Genomic DNA, 19,968 nt, shown 5'->3' on the forward strand with positions numbered 1-19,968 from the left:
TCCCGCGATAGGTGCAGTTTTGTGTGCGTATTGAATCACAGATGATGGGACAAATATGTAAAGAAACTTTTATCATTATTTCTCAAGTAGAATGTTGTTGTAAAAAATATTTCTCATGTTTGATTTTTCAAGGTTATGCCCAGAATTGGTGTAATTAGGTAAAGTCTGGACTGACCCCTCCTAAAAAATGTAAACTTTCACGCTTCTAAAGGGTTAAGATACAAAAATTAGAAATCTGCCTTTAAGCATTCCAAAATTTTAGACTGTCAAAATTTCAGAATTTCAGACATTCAGGATTTAAAATTTTCAAAATTCCAAAATTAGAAATATTAGAACTCCAAAATTTCAGACTTCTAGACTTTCAAATCCTAAAAATTTCAAAATTACAAATTTTTGATATTCTAAAATTCTAAAATTTCAAAACATCCAAATTTCAGAATTCTAGATTAAAAAAATTCCAAAGCTCTAAAATTACAAAATTTCAGAATGTCAAAATTCCAGATTTCTAAAATTCGAAAATTTCAAAATTTCTAACGAATCTGTCCCACTCTAAGAAAAGATCCAAGTTACGCTCAGGGTTATACCAAGGTGTTATTCAAAGTTAGTCGTGTTAAATTTAAAATTCATTACGTTATTTTGATCCTGGGAAAACTAAGGGGTGAATGTATGTGCCTTTCGTAAATAACTGTCCATCTTTGGAAAGCGTATATGTACGTTCGTTGCGAAAGGGCTAGCAGTTAGAATGCGCAGCACGTTTGGCACGTGGGTGGTCTGTTCTTTTGTATTTCAAATGTCTTGGCTCAGATTGGAGTAATCAATTCGAAGTTAAATTAAATATATAAATAGAATTACCTTTTCTGTTTATAAATGGAACTTTTAGCTGTACTAGACGTCATCATTGATGAGGCATAATTTTAGTAAAGTAGATCTTGTAGTTATAATAGTGGAACCAAGCGGTAATATCTTGTTCCAGAAAATAAATTAATTTTGTCCATAGAGGAAGGTTAAATGCAAATTTAGACGTGTACCTAGTTCAATATCTAGGATGAAAATATCCATAGGTACTTACTGTTGATCGATATACGCATAGAATAACTTCATGAATAGCTAGCATGTTTATGCTCTCAAAGTGTGTCAACATAGGCAAAGTGGAGACAAATTACAAAATAAAATATTTGTATATTTTCAGGTTCTATTTGGGGCAATTGAAGTTACAAATTTTTTAAAATATTTGTTTTTAACAAGAAAGGGGCGTTTCAGTTAATGGAAATAATGGAGATAATTTTGGCATTCCGAAATTTTGTAATTTTGGAGCTTTGAAATTCTGAAATTCTGATGTTTTGAAATTTTAGAATTTTAGAATGTCAGAAATTTGTAATTTTGAAATTTTTAGGATCTGAAAGTCTAAAATAGAAGAGGAGAAGTTAATTAATTAAAGAATACAGTAATTATTGAAATTTTATATCTATCACATTTTTTTTAACGGACATTTTTAACATCATTTGTCACCTATTTAGATAAACGTGTTAAAATCTCCTGCGAATAAAAAAATTTACATCTGCGTCCTTTTTTATTATTAATTTTCGAAAACCAAAAATAATACATTTGTTCCAACATCTCTAGTTTATTTATCAATTTTATACTTTATATCTTTTATATATTTTTTATATTTTCCCTTGTGCATTAAATATCAGACAAATAATTGCCCAGACTCTGTAGTATCTTTTAATTTTATTTGTATACATATTATTAATGGATCGAGTCTTAAAGAGACTCAAGCTAAAAAGTTGAAGTGTCATTCTTTCAGATGCAATTGCCATTTAAAAACAACATTTTATTGCTCGAACGAAGATAAAATAAAATGATAGTGTGTTAAATTAATTATTTATTGTATCCTCCTATTCACATGTTCGGTAGCAGTGGCCTGCTGTTTTTAAAGATTCCTTCAACAGCCAAGTCAGTAGAATCTGTTATGGCATGAAAATTATATAAAATGTATGAAATTCATGGAGTAGTCTGAGTAGGTACCTTTTCTTTGTTATTCCTGTATTAAATATCGTTATATTCGTATACATAATGAATTTTACGTATTATTTTCATGTTTTTAATGCAGCTCTTTGAGGTAGTTTTGTACTGTGTACTTGCGCAATATCTTCGTTTGGAATTATTGAAAAGCAAATAATGTACATTTATAGAATTATTTGAAAAGATGTACGCAGATGCCGTCGTTGATTTTGGAAGTATAAAAATACTGTCCGAAATATTATATTCAGTGGCCCGAATTAATGTTTAAAATTCATGATATTTACGTAATTATTACTCAACCTTTCTGTTTACAATCATATTAAGGAGCTACAGTCTCAGATTTTTAATTTCATCTTCATTATTCCACAAATATTGAATTTATCTTCATCAGGGAGTGTTAAATCGTTCTTCTAAATATTTTCTTTAGAAACAAATTCTTGGGCAAAAATCAATCTTTTCTTTCGATCTACTTCGTTGACATATGATTTTGTATGAGGTACTATACCACTTTATCTATTTTCTTTAAAAACTTAGGGTCCAGTATCAGGCAGAATTGTGCGGATATTCGAGATTTCGGAATCAGGTCGGATCTGAATAGAACAGGAGGAATCGGGCGAAATTGGACGGAATCGGACGGAATCGGATGGAATCGGATGGAATCGAATGAAATCGGACGGAATTGAGCGGAATCGGGTGAGATCGGGCGGAATCGGGCGAGATCGGACGGAATCGGGCAAGCTCCTGAAAATATACATAGTATCCACCAGATCCCGATCGCGCCTGACTTTTCCCGACACTAGCCGAACTTCGGATACCCCTGACTTTCGAGAACCTGCACATTCCTAGTATCAGAGCGTATTTTTATTACAGATTTTTAACCGTCTCTCTGAGTTCAAATATTTTAACGTTAATCCTATACAGAGGTATAATTTCACCCCATGTATTTTCAGTGTAAAATGTAAAGAAAAAAACTTTGGTGGCATAAATATTTGCAAATTTTTATGTATTTTTAAGAAGATAGGTATGAAAAAATGTTATTGCCTTGAGATGTGTTTGCACTTCTATACACAGAAAAACGGTTAAAACAACTAAGAATTCTTTATTTTCTTCAATTATTTTTTATACGTAATTTTGATTGATTTTTTTCTAATACGCAGTGTGGATGCACATTTATTAGGGCGCGAAGAAAATACCAGTAATTCGTAAAGTGCTTGTCACCAGCGAGGAGACGAATTTTCATGATGCCAATCAGAATGAAAATCTTTTAAAACGTTGAAGATCTCGCTGAGTCATTACTCTCTTTTCAACAGTGGTGGAATGATGAAAGCACGTCCTGTCGACGAGCAGGGTGAAAACGAAATGAGGAACGAAAAGGATGGCAGGGTGAGAGGAAAGACGGGACGGGAGGTTGGGAGAGGCGGGAAAGGTAAAACTCAAGAGGGTCGCAATAGGTTTGAGGACAGACGAGCCGAAAGCATGGAAAACGAATATAGTCGGAAAATGAATCGGGTAGAGGTGTATTCCTAAAAAATTTAAGTCGTCTCTTCGAACCCATCCATATATTTACTTGAGTTGTTTCTAAAGAGACGATAAAAGGGACACTTCGTTACATACACGGTTAGAAATTCTGAAATAAATTGTGCATTTTTCACAGTTCTTTCGCATAAATATTTGCCACGTTATATTTATTTATTAGATATAGAAATGAAATGCTGCCCCATAAATAGAATATTCGGCAGTGCATACTGTTTGCTTTTCATATTCTACAGATATTTTGCACTGATGATCTTTTTCTCATTTTTTTTAATGGGGTCTTTTTTATGTACAAAAGTGGTAAAGTGTTTATAAAATAATTTCAGCAAGAATACTTTATGATAGAAGCAACACCATCCCAAAATTAAGAGTTAATATTATTATACATAATTACAAAATATTAGTATCCATAGATATTTTAATTCAGAAATTGACTTAACATGGTAACGTGACAGATATCATCTGTGAGGGTGTTAATTGCATAAAGGTAGCATTGGAATTATGTTATGTAACGATGTGACTGTAATCACTGTTTAGTAATGAAACATTAGTTTGGTAAATTCAAATATTCTAATGTTCTAATCTTCGACTGACATTCTAACATTCTAGTATTCTAACGTTATACCGTTCTAATGTTCTAATGTTCTAATGTTCTAATGTTCTAATATTCTAATATTCTAATATCCTAATATCCTAATATCCTTAACATCCGAATATTCTAATATTTAATATCTTGGTATTCTAATAATTCATCTATTTGAAACTATCATACATTGATACAATTCTACAATTATGTAGACGCAAACTACTTGTAATTTTGTAATAATGTTTTGAATTTTTATATTAGATTTAGAACGAATCAAGTGAAATATAGAAAAACGTCGTCTGATTTGAAACGCCATTATCTACTCAGCCAAGAGCACTTGCACTCGCCTCTGTCAAGTTTGAAAACTGAATCAAGTAGAAAAGTAAGGAAGCACGGGAAAGTAGAGAAAAGGGATTACGAGGGAAAGGAGGATGGTAGAAAATGGTCAAATTTATGGTTCTTCCAAAAAGTAAAGTTCTAGTAAAATGTTTCTAAAAGTAAAATTTCAGTGAAATGATTCTGTTAGTTTCAACGAATTGTAGGTGTATAATTATTTATCGCATCAATAACGGAAAAGTTATATAAAAATTATTTGAATTGAGTATTATCATATTTGAAATTTATCAGATTTCTTTATTTTTTAATTATGAAACATGTATTACTCCTCAACTTACATAATTGCTCTAATTACTCTTATGAAAAAATGTTCAACGAACACTTAATTTCAAAATCAAAATTTAATGAAATAGTGACTGAACTTATTTCTTCTGAAGTCATTGTTATTTAAAATTGTCAATCTTTAATTTTTTCAAACGATATACGAAAAAAAGAACATTCTTTTAGCACTTTATAATATATCAGTATGACTTTACGATTTTCAATTTTCAAAGAAAATGTAAATTTTATAGAAATATTAATTATTACACTATTTAATTGCTGTTATAAATTTCTCATCAGATGTACATTATTATGCATATTAACATGTACGTTGAATAATAACAGATACTACAGAACCAAATCATTATTTGGCAATAAAATACATTATTTAACCGTTTGCGTTCATTTATGTTCAAACAAATTCAGATACACGGATTATGCAAAATATTTGTGGAACTGATGCTGATTCTTTGTTGCTTGCATTACTATTGTATGAATGCTATATACGTGCAGTACAAAGGGTCATGAAAGTATTTGAACAGGGTTACGCTTAAAATTTAAATACATACAAATTACACAACATGATGTTACTGATATCAAACATGTATTTTACAAGCAATATACACGAGACATGCAAACGTGATTAATATTAAATAATACATATTAGCAATCCATTGAGGTTAATATTATGGCATTAATGTGTTCTATGGAGAACCATCTTGTCAGAACTCTTTAATTGCAACTAACTTTGATCAATTTTATATTAACTGAATTTATGTTAACATGATATCAACAGGATTTGTATTAACAATCTTATATTAACAGAAAAGTATTCTCTACAATAATACTTTACTTAATTACTAATAATTTTGCAAGTTTACTATAACTTTTACCTTTCTCTTCCTGATAAATTATTACAAATTGTCTCTTATCAAATGTCTCCCTTATTCCTTTTTCTCTGTGATATGTTAACTTTGTGTTGTTAGTGATTTAACCCTCGAATAATGGAATCTCGGTCAACCGTGACTCAAACTTACAAAACGTATACATGCAAATATATTTACCTAAAGTTAAATGTACAAGTTTTAGAGGAATAGTGTAAAATTTAGAAAATGAAAATAATATGAAATACAAAATTAAATTAAAATCGTGGCTCTCTCCATGGTCCGTCGTTCAAGAATTTCTATTTCCCTAATCACATTACTTTTTTTAGGAAAACTCACATTGCTCGATACTGTACATGATAATTTACTATCAGAGTGTTTTACATATATTTGGAATAAATGTAAGTCAAGGAAAACATGATGCGCTTACGTATAGTATAGACACATGGATGTTACATACCCTTAAGTACAAATGGTGAGAGGTAAAGTTTAACAAATTAACACACTGCCTATCGTAGTAGTCACTGAGAATTAGTGCATTACATTCGAAATAATTGAATAATTAAAAAAGGAAAGAAAAAGGAATATTAAGAATATTAATATTGTAAGGTGGTACATTAGAAGCTACAATTGAAAAATTAAATAATTGTATTCATGTAGGAGTGAAACATCTGACGTGCGATGGCCGTTGCCATGCAGTGCTTTCCAGAAGGCATAGGATTGTTCCTGAAAAGTCTAGAAGCGAAAAACAAATAAAAAGCGCGGAAGCAACGGGCCTCGGGACATTAGTGGTCGAGCCGTGAACGCGAGCGGACGTTACTCGATGTACTCTCTTAAAATTTATAATTAAACATTTCTTTCAATTCAAATGAGATATTCGACCCTCTGCCCGTCCCAATCCTACATTCATGATAACACTTATTACAATCTGATTTTGCTATTAAAACGGCGTAAATATGAAATGATCTAAATCATTTGTGTGACGTTAAAAAATATGAAAATGATAAAAAAGCATGTTGTAACAAAAACAACCTTTTTTTCTATCAGTCAAATAATAGAAAAAATTTATTAACATTCATACACAGATAAAAACATTTGAATATGTACATTAGAACTGTTTGCTCTAATTTCTGTATGCCTGGTATAAATTTCTGCATAATTTCTCAACGATCAAGCCCAGCATGATTTTCGATTCATCTTATGTGTCTTACCGGTCTAATACGTTCTAATTCGTGTAACGTCTAAGTCGTCAAACGGATCAGAATCTTCCAGGAGCAACTGATTAAAATCGCCCTTAATAAATCCTCCAGATCCGAGTGACGGATTAACGTTCACAGGTGGTTAATCGCAAGATGTCTCTCGATTTGCGGATAAATCAGCAATCACAAAAGACTCGTCTCTCTCATTAAGAGCGTAGAATGTTCAGATACAAAGGCGGCGCTCGTCTTATAAACGATGCCGACGACGACGGGTACGACGCAAATCAAATATGTCATTTATATCTGATGAAGGCCGTAATGAAGTCGTTACCTGTCTGAACAGGCGAAAAGCTGAAAATGCAAATCGAGAGATGGACGTCCTAAATGCGACCCGGCCTCTTCCTTCTTTTTACGTTCATTACACTTTTCTCACTCCGTCAAACAATACATCCTTGTTGTTCTTCAAGAGTTCATAACTTCACCAGGACTTCTTAACGTGCTCATTTTTGTGCCAAAGATTACTCGACGAAAGCGTTTCAAGAAATAAGTGGATGTCTTCCGTGGACGGTGAGTTTTTAAACAGGAGTGTGTTAATAAAGTTATCAAACAATTTTCTGTATAAGTGATTTGAAGGGAAAGAAGCTGCAAATGCGTTATTTTGTAAAAAAGAAAAAAAAGAGGTATACTGTCAGCAGTCCTCATTTTTATTTTCGATAATAATTACAAATAACAAATAGGTATACTGTAATTGATAATTGCAAATGAGTATACTCATTTGTAATTATCAATTACAGTATACCTATTTGTTATTTGTAATAGTAGTAGTTTTCAACCTTTTCGTAAGTGCATGAAACCAAAACTCAAAAATTCCAGCACCAACAAGGGAAGGAAGCATGTTCTATTCATAAGAAGTTAAAAGAGATTTTCTATTTAGTTACATTGCTAACATATATTCCTTCTGTTTAATTTCTAATAGAATAATTGTAGAAAAAAGGTAAATTAACATGTATCCAGCTAAGTAAGCTTCCAATTAATCCTCGCAATTTAAAAATTAAAAATTGCAATTATAATGAAAATTCGAATATTCAGATATTTGAATACCAGTTGAATACCGATTTAAAATTCGACTTTCGAATATTCAAAGTTTATTGAAACATGTTAATTGACTTAGTGATCATTAATAACTGATGCCTCGCAACATCTCAAAAGTAATTAAAACAATACTTGAAAAATGGAGAAAGATAAAAAGATTGAATAGTATTCCTATTATAGTAATCATATAAAATATAAAATTGCAAGCTTAAATTTGTTACTTTAATAAAAAAATATTTGTACAATTAGATAATTATTAACTCCTCTGATATTATTTATTAAACATTAATAAATTACAAGCCTTCAATATTTAAATCTGATATAATTATACCAAAGCCCAGATAAAAAAAGAGATTAAAACTTCTGCATACATCTAATATGTACATTCAAAGGAAATAGGTCGTGTGTGCACGTTAGATTCTTTCTCTCTGGATAAAAGTGTCAGTCAGGGGAATAAATGGTTACTGGTAGCAAGTAGAATCAATATTTTCAACAATGAAATCGTTCACATTCAACTTACGAGTGGTCACTTGTTCATTCTCTCGTCAGGAACGCTTGCTAAAGAACTGCAGAATGCTCTAGTGACTACTAAAATTATTCAGTTTGTCTCCTCGTAGCTATTACACGATGAAATTACGTTCATGTTCCACAGGAAGTAATTTGAATCTCCCTTGTTACATTTACCACCAAGTTTTTATGTACGTATTTAATAATATTCTGCATATAATATCATATCTTTTTTATGTAGATAGCAAAGTAAACTTAAGCGAATTATTCATCTAAGCCAGTTCATAGAACATTGAACTTTTGGGTGATATAAAAAATTCAATAATTTTTGTTCTTTCAATAACGTTTAGATCATAAATTTAAATCTTTTTCACATTATTAAAAAAAGTATACATATTTCTAATGAAAAATGAGTGTTTTTCAATTAGAGTTTCTTTAAAATAAATAAGAATATTGTGTTTCTTTCCTTTTTATATATACAATGAATTGCGATAACTGTTAATCACCTACAACTTTTTTATTAGGAAGTTTATTTATTAAAATTTATTTTTTACAAAAGAAATGGTGGATTAGAAAAAATTTGCGATTGATTAATATCTATGACAACTGATTAAATAAATAAAAAAGAAAAATGACAAATTATTTTTATTCTATAACCCTCCCCCCCTGACGGCGGACCAAGGAGAGTGGCAAAATTAAAAAGTACACTAACACTATATTTCATTTGTCACTAAAACTATATTATATCATAATTAATTTTAATAAAAATTTATTAACAAACTTTTTATTTTTTATTTGAAATAATTGTCACGTGATAGTTACATTATAAGAAACACATCAAAAGTGACATAGAATAAATCATAGTTGTATAATTAAATAAATTAGTGGCTATACGTTTCCTGTAGCATTATTTATCTTCCTTGTTTGTACTATTCAAAAACACTAAATGATGTATTATAATATACTGTACAATCTAGAGAATAAATGAATTTCAAATTAGATTAAATTTTCAAACATGATAAATTCGATAAGTTGTACCTGTACAAAATTTCATATAGGTACTTTTATTAAAATATATCGAGCACTATATTGCTGTTAATATGAACAAATAACTACATAAAACATCATGTTCCATATTTCTATTAAAATCTATTATTGAATCTGTCAATGTCAGAATGCAACAGGTAAAACACTTTGTAAAGCGATTTACATGAAATTGAATAATAAACACAAAAAATACATGGATTCCTTTCGTATACAAATCGTATTTTTCATATTAATGACAGCATTGTGGCAGCATTTAATTACAGAAATAAAATGATAAAAGAAAGGTTCTTCTTCGCATACGTATTAAAAAAAAATTATTTAAACATAAAGAAAATTAATGCCTTAAGAAAAGGTTGCTTAAAAACAAAAATAAGTAACTTCTTAGACCTAGTAAAGGTATTACACCCTCTTTATTCGCGGAGGGCGGACCTCAGCGTTAATTTAATTTAAAAAATTATTCTTCTAATATATGAAAACTTTTTGTTTAAAAATTATACATTTAATATCAAGTTAATGTCCTTGGATCCAGGCTCCGCTGTTCAACGGTTAAATAGAATATTATTATCACCTTCACTAAAGTAACAAAATCATTCACCCCACAAGTTGATCCCCTCGACACTCTCCACGAAAACATCATAACCACGTTGTCGTCGCAAATTCGATCATCTTACTGATTTAGCAGACTCCGAACAAACGGATTGTAAGATAAAGTTAATTACAACGACTGTAACTACATCAGCCTCGATTGAACTAACCGAACGTACGATCAATTAGCATAACGTAATTCCACCTGGGGTAGGATGAAAATTTTTGTTTGCCTGTTAAGAATAATTATCGCCGATTCAATCAGCTGACACGGATTGCACGGTTCAACGGTTATTGTAATTCCCAGCGCGGTTCGTTCAAGGAACAGTGTTTTTGACAATTATTGGTATACGTCAGATAAAGATGGCACGTAGCCTACGGTCCCGCGTGAGCCTCCAAAGTTTCGCGTACTTTAAGTTTTGATGAGACCGAGTGCACGCATCACCTGAGCCTGCCCATCTGTAAACAAGATTTATCAGCGGAAACGTTTTAGCAAAACTTTCGTTCCCACGAGTAAACCGAGCGAGCGCCTGACCGAATGCCGGTTGCCTCTGGAACCCTTCTCGATAGGAAATATTTCACTTCGACGAACACACGGGAATACACAGTAATTCCCAATGCATTTTATTTCACATTCGTTGCACCACCGAAAGATCATGTTCGTGTTCACCGGCTAGCCGGCTAGCTAGCCGGACGGCTGGGATGGTTGGTATGTTCGAATGGGGATTCAGATTTGTGGAGGAAGAATAGGGGTTGAAAAGGGCAGCCGGTTTAGGACCGGGGACGAAGGACGGAAGGTAATGAATGAGGCCAGAAACGAGCAGGGATTTCGGATTAAGACCACTATATCTTTGCTATTGTAATAACTAGCTTTTTCAGAGACTTTCTGCCATACGAAGGACGGCGATACGTATGCGGAGCATGCTAAAAGGTGATTCCTTTCCGATGAAAACGGACTTGGTATTTTTGTTCAAATAGGTGGATTGAAAATGTTTCGGGAGGAATTGAAACTCGGAATTTGTGGGAGAATTAAAATGGAAATTAAGGGAAAGTTTTTATCCCTTAACAATTTTTATATATAAACATTACTTTGTTGGGTTGTTTTATAGAAGAGAAGTGTTGCCTTCGGAATTCAAAAGTGTTATAATTCTAGAATTCCGAAATTCCAGCATTTCAGAATTTTAGAATTTCAAAACCTTAACTTTCCAACATTCTAGAATTCAAGAATTCCAAAATTTCAGCACGTAAAAATTTTAGAATTACAACATTCCTAAACAGCAATATTCCACTTTTCCAGAACTCCTAAATTCCAGCGTTCCAGAATTCACAAATTTTAAAATTTTGAAAGCTGACAATTACAAAGTTCTAATATTTCAGAACTCAAAAATTGTAGTAGAATTTCAAAACATAAAAGTTTCCAAACTCCAGCATTCCAAAACTTCAACATTTTAGAATTATAAAATTCAAAAATTTCAAAGTTCTAAAATTCTAAAATTCCTAATGAAAGAAATTTATCAAATGTAGAAGAAACAGCGAAACCTACACTTCGTAATTGAACCGATTGTGTTCCTCCGAGGTAAATCAGAACGCAGCATCAGTTTTTATAACAAACAAAAGCTGGTAAGGCGGGTTTACGTTGAAATTACGAATCATTAAGGCTTTAGAGTGAGATTGAGGTAGGAAAAGCAGCGATCGTTCTTGCGTGTTCGTTCTTACTATCTTGCCTTCACCAGCTAACCGTTCCTAAAGTCTTTATTTGTGTTCCTGACAAGTGGAGACGGAAATAGCCAAAGGATGAGAGAGAGGAGACGGGAAGGACGAGAAAAGCCCAAGATACTTTGAAAGTAGAGATATTTACGATCGTGTACTTAGTGTACACAGAGTCGCGAAGGTGGGAACGGAAGGATTTGCGAGTAATTAGTAGAATGCAATTAGTTAATGGCCATGAGGGAAGACGACGGTTTCAGACCTTATAATCCAACAGCTTTCGTGTCTCGGTTTTGGACCCATGGGACAAAGGAACAGAGAAATTTGAAATAGTCAATCCGTAACAATCATCCTATTTGCAGTATATCTACTATTGGAACATCCTATGCATTAAAGTTACGTAAATCCAGCAATCAGAAGAATTAAATTATAATCGTTATACTCCTTTAGATAAATATTCAGAAAAAGGTATTACTCTTCAATCTCAATAATTTTTTAATAAATTGTCAATTTTAGAGAATTTTTTATTGTTTTGCTCATACTTATTCTTTGGATTCAGTTTACTTTTAAATAACACAAAAGAGCATAAGGGGTAGCTGGAAATAATTATCATTTTATAATATTTTGTTTGAATAAAATTAAATTTATTTTATAATGACAACATTTGACTCTTAAATAGAAATTTGAATATTTTTCAGTGGTGAAATAGTAAAGCATTATAGTTCTCCAGAACTATGTTGGATGCTAATCTTGTAATAGCTACTGGTGCGTATAATCAATACTGACTCGAATTGTTTCGACCTATTCCGATTGAATTCAGGTCCGGAATTTTCACGAAATTTCGACAGGGTTTCTTTGAACGTAAATGAAATGTAAAGCATTTTGCTACCATTGAGCAAAAGCTCTTTTCAAAACAATAGTGGCTCTAAAATTCAAGTAAATAATCGCTTGAAAATTTAAGGACTTTTGTTAATCTGAAAAATAAATAAAGTATGTTTTCCACTTGCTAACAATAAAATTAAACATCTAACTTTCAATTCCAGTTCTTCAAATTACTCATTATACATAGCTGTATATGAGTTGTATAAATTATTAATTGGCAAGTAGTTAAACATTAATTCTTATGCTAATATTAAAAATATTCATGATTGTTTTATAATTGATGTATCTATTATCATAAATCTAAGTACCCTAAACATTTTACTTAATAAGATTTTATGTGTAAGAAAGAGAAATCGTGAATTATAGTATTAACAATTTTTATATAAGGTTGTTCACAAAACTTATATATTACAAAAAACAGGAACTGCATTATCACATTTCGATAATCTCTTTTTTCTTGCAAGGACAGGCATCCTTTATGAATGGCTCTTATAGGTACAAGTAAATCTTATAAAATTGGTAAAACTTGACGGGAGGTTTGTGTGGTAATTTTCATTGGCATAACTAGGACTTATTCCTAGGGTGGACGAGATTGTTTAGAAGTTTTGTAATTTGAGAATTTGGAAATTTGTAATTTTAGAATTTTGGAAATTAGAAAATTGGCAATTTGTGAACTTTCGAATTTAGGAATTATGGAACTTGGAATTTGGGAATTTGGGAATTTTGGTATTTGGAAATTTAAAAATTTTAGAATTTGGGAGTAATTTAGAAATTTAAAAATTCTGAAACCTTAGAACGGTGGAATTATTGAATTCAGGGATTTTGAAATTCTGAAAATTTGGAACTCAGGAATTTTGGAATTCTGAAATTTTTGAATTGTGCAATTTTAGAATCTTAAAATAGTAAGGCCAATCCACCTAGTTACGTCAGTGATCATTTTTATCAAGTGTTAAGCTTCCAATTAATATAACGCCAGTATTATCCTGCAGTGTTTTTATGTCATCAAATCATATTAGACTTTCTCTACAGCAACAAAAAACAAATAAGTTTTTTAATTCCGTTCTCTTAGCATCGTTTATCTTCTGTATCGAGTATAATTTATTTTTCGCATAATAGCTTAATACGAATCTCTCAGAGGGTCGCATACTCCTGTAGTATAATAATAGCAGAGAGTAAAACCGTGGTCCTTTAGCGATATGAAACGAAAATAGAAATCACAGTAAAGCAAAATTGCACCAGTCGTAAAAGTATCACGGAATTTCCATTAGGATAGCAGACAGTAATGACTTATATTTACGGTTATACTTTTTTCGTGTAATTTCTTTTTTGCAATACATTATTTTAAATTATTGCAAAGCTTGTTGTACCTTATTTAAGTAGTTACTATGCTATATGTTAATTTAAATATATTCCAAACAAATTAGAACATAAATAAAAAAATGTTTAGACTTTTAAGATTTCTAAATTTGTTTAATAAATTAGACAGTACCTAATTTTAATTTATTTAAAATTGTATTTATATTTCATTTTATATTCATTATTGTTAGGTTTATACCTGTAAAATTAATAATTAAATAATTAAATAAATATTTTCCATAGCAGACTTAAAAATACATTTACTGATCTTCGTATTTATTTATTCCTAAATCAAATAAATCAGTTAATCTATAAATAGAACAAAATTAATTGCATTGTACTCGCTTTAAAATGTTCCACAATATTTTACATTAAATATAACAACATCAAACGTTATCATAATAGAGCTATCGGGTCTTATAAACGAATTAAATGAAGAATCGTATCTGTTAAAACGATTTTAAACATGAGAGATAAAATCTTTGTGCAAATATTTTAATCCCACTAATTGAAGCTTAAAACGAGAGAACGTCTAACTTTCGAATATGAAATCTGAATTCAATTAAAAGGTTCCTAGATTTATACCACATGCTAATTAAGGGAAGATAATAAAATTATCAAATTGAACAATATACGCAAAACATCCGCAATGGAGTTCAAGACTTATAACCCCAAAGGCAGAGAACTCCAAAAAACAATAGTAGCATTTCATATTTTGTTATGTAGCAAATTTGCAGCGTAATGCAATAGAGGGTTAAAAATAAAATCTTAAAATTTTCCAATAATATGTTTCGTTCTTTTAACCCTTGGACAGCGGACCATGGAAAAAGCCCCAATTTTAATTTATTATTGCATTTCATATTGCTTCCATTTTCTACATTTTACATTGATCCAGTATATCAGATCCATTCGTTTAAAAATTATACATTCAATTTTAGGCTAATATCCTTAATCACGTTTTATAAGTTTGCGCTTCGATTGACCCAGATCCCGCTGTTCAAGGGTTAAGCCAAAACGTTAGTCACCTAAGTTTAGTATAAAACATCCTGAGATTTAAAACGTTCATCCTACGGCATGGATGCAGTAGACAATCATAAAGTTATAACAGCCTTTTTGGTTGTCGGTGATGCACAAGCGCGAACAACAAGCCCTTTCCGCAATAAAGTTTAACGCGGTGGTTCCGTTTTATTGCGCTCGTCGGATGTGTTACGCGGAGGGTGATCTCCGCAGGGTGCCTCGAAAAAGATGTACATAGAAACCGTAAATTGCTCGTGCCAGAAGAAATTGAAAAATTATTTATTATTTCGCATTCTTAACACTTTGTGGACCGCCTAGGTCGTACATGGCACACACAAAGACCTTCGTTGATATTGTTACTTCTATTGAAATATTTTAAACATTTAATATCTAAACAAATGTACTACCTGATTAGTTGGAAATCCAAACTCAGCATAGAAAATAAATAAAAAATTTATGAAATAATCATAAAAATAATATGGATTTATGGAATATAATTATGGGTAACTGCAGTAATGAATTATATAACAAAGGTTGAGTCATAATCCAAAATATTGAAAATCTTAGAAATCTTAGAAATGACGATTTACGTGAGGAACTAAATGAATAGACGCAGAAAATCATAAAGAGAAAATCGCAATACATTCTAATCAACTACAATAGACTCTCGTTATATTGCCACGGACGGAGCTGCAGGCGTGGAAAATGTTTTAAGTTTCCAAACTTTCAGCTGAAAAACCATTATTTTCATAAGTTACGATGATGGAAGTGTGCCACTACATCTCCTTAAAAATCCACGTAAAGGACAAATCGCTCACGTGGCAATCTAACGAGAGACTGTTGTAGCTGTAGAGGCACGCACAATCTTCATTGAAAGAAGGCTAAAAACGGAGGTATTTTTATAAAAATTATAAAAATGAAAAAATCAATCCAAGGTGGCAACTAAATGGACAAATTGTAATTTTTGTCCCAAAAATGGGACTCCACCATTTTGAAAATATCGCAAATTATCTTTATCTTTAAAAAATTTGCAAACAATCATTTTATTTCATTTATGTTTTCACGATTAGTGCTGGAGAAATAAGTTTGGTTTAATAAGGATCGTATTAAAAAAGAAAGCGTAAAAAATTAATTGTTACGTATAAGAATTCTTTCCACCTTTCTAGGGTTAATATCTAGTTTAAAGGATTGACAGTGGGCAACACCTATTCTCACGTCCTACTATGTAATAGGTTCTTGTTATATTGTCACATGAGCAATGTGACCCTCACAAGAAATGTCAAGCATAGTAGTGTCGCTCTTCCACCATTGTAGTCTATAAAGATAATACAATTCTATTTCCTTTCCGTCCTCCAAATCAAAGCTTGGAAACCTGACAAATTTTCCGCTCCTGCGGCAATATAACGAGAGTCTACTGTAGATCACATGAACTAAATAACCTAAATTATGAATTTAACACAGTAACCTAGTAAGTATGTAATTAATTAATTACTCTAGCCAAGAATACCCAAGTATTTAAATATTCAAACTTACTGATATAGCTAAATATTTTAAGAACTACAGATATAAGCTTGCCCAAAAAATATTGGCGATTAATCTTAATTGAAGATGTGATTGATTATATTGGAAATATGATATATTATTGTTACCTCCATAACGTTCTTAAAACTTCATGAACAATGTGCAAAATGAATAGATATAAATCCCCCCAGCTTTTATAGATTTAATTTTAAGTTTATTTGTTTATGAGTATTTACCCTTTATATAATTTCTTTAATTTTTAATTTTTAATTGAATTGCATTTTAAATTGAACGTAGTTCAATATCATCGACCCAAAAGTTATATAGTTGATCTGTCCTATGGTGTCACTTTATCAAATAATTTAACTTTTACGGGAGAGGCAGATGTTTTCATAACTTTGTATAGTTTCGAATTAGAACTTTCATATACGTATAAAAAATAAGCGACCCTTCTTGAGTCTAAAAATAAATTTCCCATCCGGTATAGTAACAAAAATAAAAAATGCACAAACGCTTTAAAATGTGTCAGTTATATTTAGTTCTGAGTAAAAAAGTAATGATACTTCTGCAAAATTTTATGAATAAAAATGATGACTTTATAAGAAGAAATTTTTGTACAAAAAGTATTTTTATTTTAACACCAAATTCCCATTTAGAAATTAAAAGAACCCTTATAGCAAAGAGTCAAAAGCAATATCATAGAAGAAAAAAAATGTTTGCGTTAGAAGTTTTAAAATTATTCTTCCTATATCTTTTTCAATAACCTTCTGTATTTTTATTTGATTAAAAATGTCTTTATTTCTGTGCAACAAAAGATGTCGGAAGTAAAATCAGATAGTGCTAAAATATTATAGATTAATTCATTATTTAACTATTATTAATTTATTGTTAATAATAAAAGTATTTAATTTTTTTTAGAAACAAAAGTTTGAAAACAAGACACTGACTGCACACCATCGACATTTTTTTATACAACAAATTGCCCCTTTCCTCGTGTTACTATATTTTTATTCACTCCCCATATAAATCATCAACTTGAGTTTGAAATATTACATACGTCTGCCATGATCCTGGTGTATCCGACGGTAATCCAAATTTAAGCCATGAGTTTGCACACCTGAAAATATAAAGTAAGTATATTAGAAAGATCATATAATTACGTAAATAAGTTTTTTCTTCACAATCTTTTTGAAAAATTTCAGTTTCTTTATTACATCCGTATGAAAATAATCTTTGAACTTGGTCGAGAATAATTAACTGCGTTTCTTAATTATAAAATTCCTTTAGAACTCGTGCAAAAGATCGAATCGAAGATGAAATACATTTTATAAAGGTATTGTAAATATTATTTAGGACTATTGGTTCATTGGACTATTTGGACTATTGGGCCATCCAGACTATTGGGACTATCTGGACTTTGTGGTATTTGGCTATTGGACTATTGGAACTATTATGACTGATCGGACTGTTGTGCCGTTAGGTTATTGAACTATTGGACTATTGGAACTATTATGACTGATCGGACTGTTGTGCCGTTAGGTTATTGAACTATTGGGCTATTAGGACTAATACGATGTTTGGACTATTGGGCTATTAGGACTATGGGATTATCAGGACTATACTATAGAGACATATTGGAATCAGTAAAACAATATTTGTCAGCTCATAAATTCTTAATAAAAATGAATATTTGAGCCAAATTACAATATGCAATGGAACTTAACACAAAATACACACATAATAATATTTGTATTACGTGAAATTATAAACAATGACTACACTATAATTAAGAAATACTAGACACTTAACACTTTCTATAAAATGAGTGACCTGATTTTTTTCAGACAAATTTTCAGCTAAAGTAGTTAACAATATGAACGATGAAGAACATCTAATGAAGCAATTAAAAAAAAATTCTAGTTATACCCATTATTAAGGTAAGGTACTATTATTATTTCTCTCGTACTACTACTATCATTATTACTATTTGTATTAATCGTTTTTATATCCAGATCTAGAAAGAAAGGGAATGTAAATAACTATAAATAGTACTCCCTAAAAAATTTTAAGTTTTGCAGCTCTGTAACCTGTCACAATTTATTTTTAGTAAAATTTGTACAAAAGCATTGTATAGAAATATATATTTCAAAATTGATATATTTACATTATAGGTAATTAAAATAATTATAGAATGACTTTAAGTATAGTAGTTTTTTTCAAATTTTTGAACTTGTAGAAAGATCATGATAAGTTATTATTACATACTATTTACGAAGGTAAATAGTCTGAAGAATCTATGCAGGTACGAAGTCTGAAAAGTTGTAACTCAGAATATATATCATCTTTGGAAGGAAATTTATTCGACGCCTTCATTATATGTAAGGCAGGGGTTTTAAGGGTGCCAAGTTCAGGTAGACTCGAGTCATTTCACTTTTAAATACGATTGAGCCTGATCCAACGTAGCCGTTAAGTTCTTTAAAAGCTTTCACTGGAAAATTTGCATTCACATGTGAATATACTGCCTAACCAAAACTCAACCTTGAACTAAAAATAATAAAATGTACTATATTAAATGGTAAATTTTTAAACACGGTGTTAGCTGGATCGATATTGCATCCTATTGGTGGCGTGCCGATCAATGTGGATCGAGACGTGTAGTTTCAGTTCTATACAGTTTTTTTTGTTTTCAGTTCTCTTCGTGCTTACGCCATGATCGGCACTTGCGTTCACGTTTCTTTTCCTCTTTGTATTTTGTATTTCGTAGTTTATAATGTTAATTTAGTTTTCTTTCATGTTTAATTAAAAAATATATATATATATATTGATTTATCCACTGAAGTGATGTTATTTTTATTGAACGAATAAACCTGACACACGGAAAGTCTGACAGAAATTGTCAGCAAAAAAGTGTCACATACTAGCACTTGTATCAATTAGAAGCTTGAACTTTAACAAAAGTAATTGCATAAGCGTTTATTATGAAAAAAATGAAATGACATAATTTTTGTCTTTACTATTATAAAGATATTCCACAAAGAAGAAAATTATGCATTTCTTTTATTAAAGGGTGCTTTTCTTTTGTAAAATGGCACCAAAAAGAAATAGATTTATGATACGAATGAATTAATCTACTTGCACGGAAAGTTTCATAATTTTCATATTTCCCTTGTCAGTCATATTCATTAAATACACTTAAAACGTTTAATTATTTGACGCATTTGGAGTAGCAAAAATGTCAAATTCAATATACACGATGACGTTGAATTTTTTGTAGTTTTCTGTCATTTATTCTTTTCTAAATATAGGTATTCTCGTTTTGCATAAGTTATTATATGCAACCATTAAGATTGTCATAAACCAGACTAATTTA

The 19,968-nt window shown here is 30.7% G+C and overlaps 1 protein-coding gene across 8 annotated transcripts in view; it reads right to left on the bottom strand.

Annotated features, from left to right (window-relative positions):
* Positions 1-19,968, bottom strand: part of LOC117609900 (neurotrimin) — a 454,130-nt gene that overhangs the window by 299,210 nt on the left and 134,952 nt on the right. For all 8 annotated transcript variants that reach the window (XR_004582720.2, XM_034336659.2, XM_034336660.2 and 5 more), the window contains exon 2: positions 17,656-17,715. Coding sequence is in view for 6 of the 8 variants with exons in the window: in XM_034336659.2 (XP_034192550.1) it covers positions 17,656-17,715 (60 nt within the window). In the remaining 2 variants the exon portion in view is untranslated. The remainder of the gene's footprint in view (positions 1-17,655; positions 17,716-19,968) is intronic.

This window comes from Osmia lignaria, chromosome 9 (assembly GCF_051020975.1).
Source record: "Osmia lignaria lignaria isolate PbOS001 chromosome 9, iyOsmLign1, whole genome shotgun sequence".
Classification (NCBI taxonomy): Eukaryota; Metazoa; Arthropoda; class Insecta; order Hymenoptera; family Megachilidae; genus Osmia; species Osmia lignaria.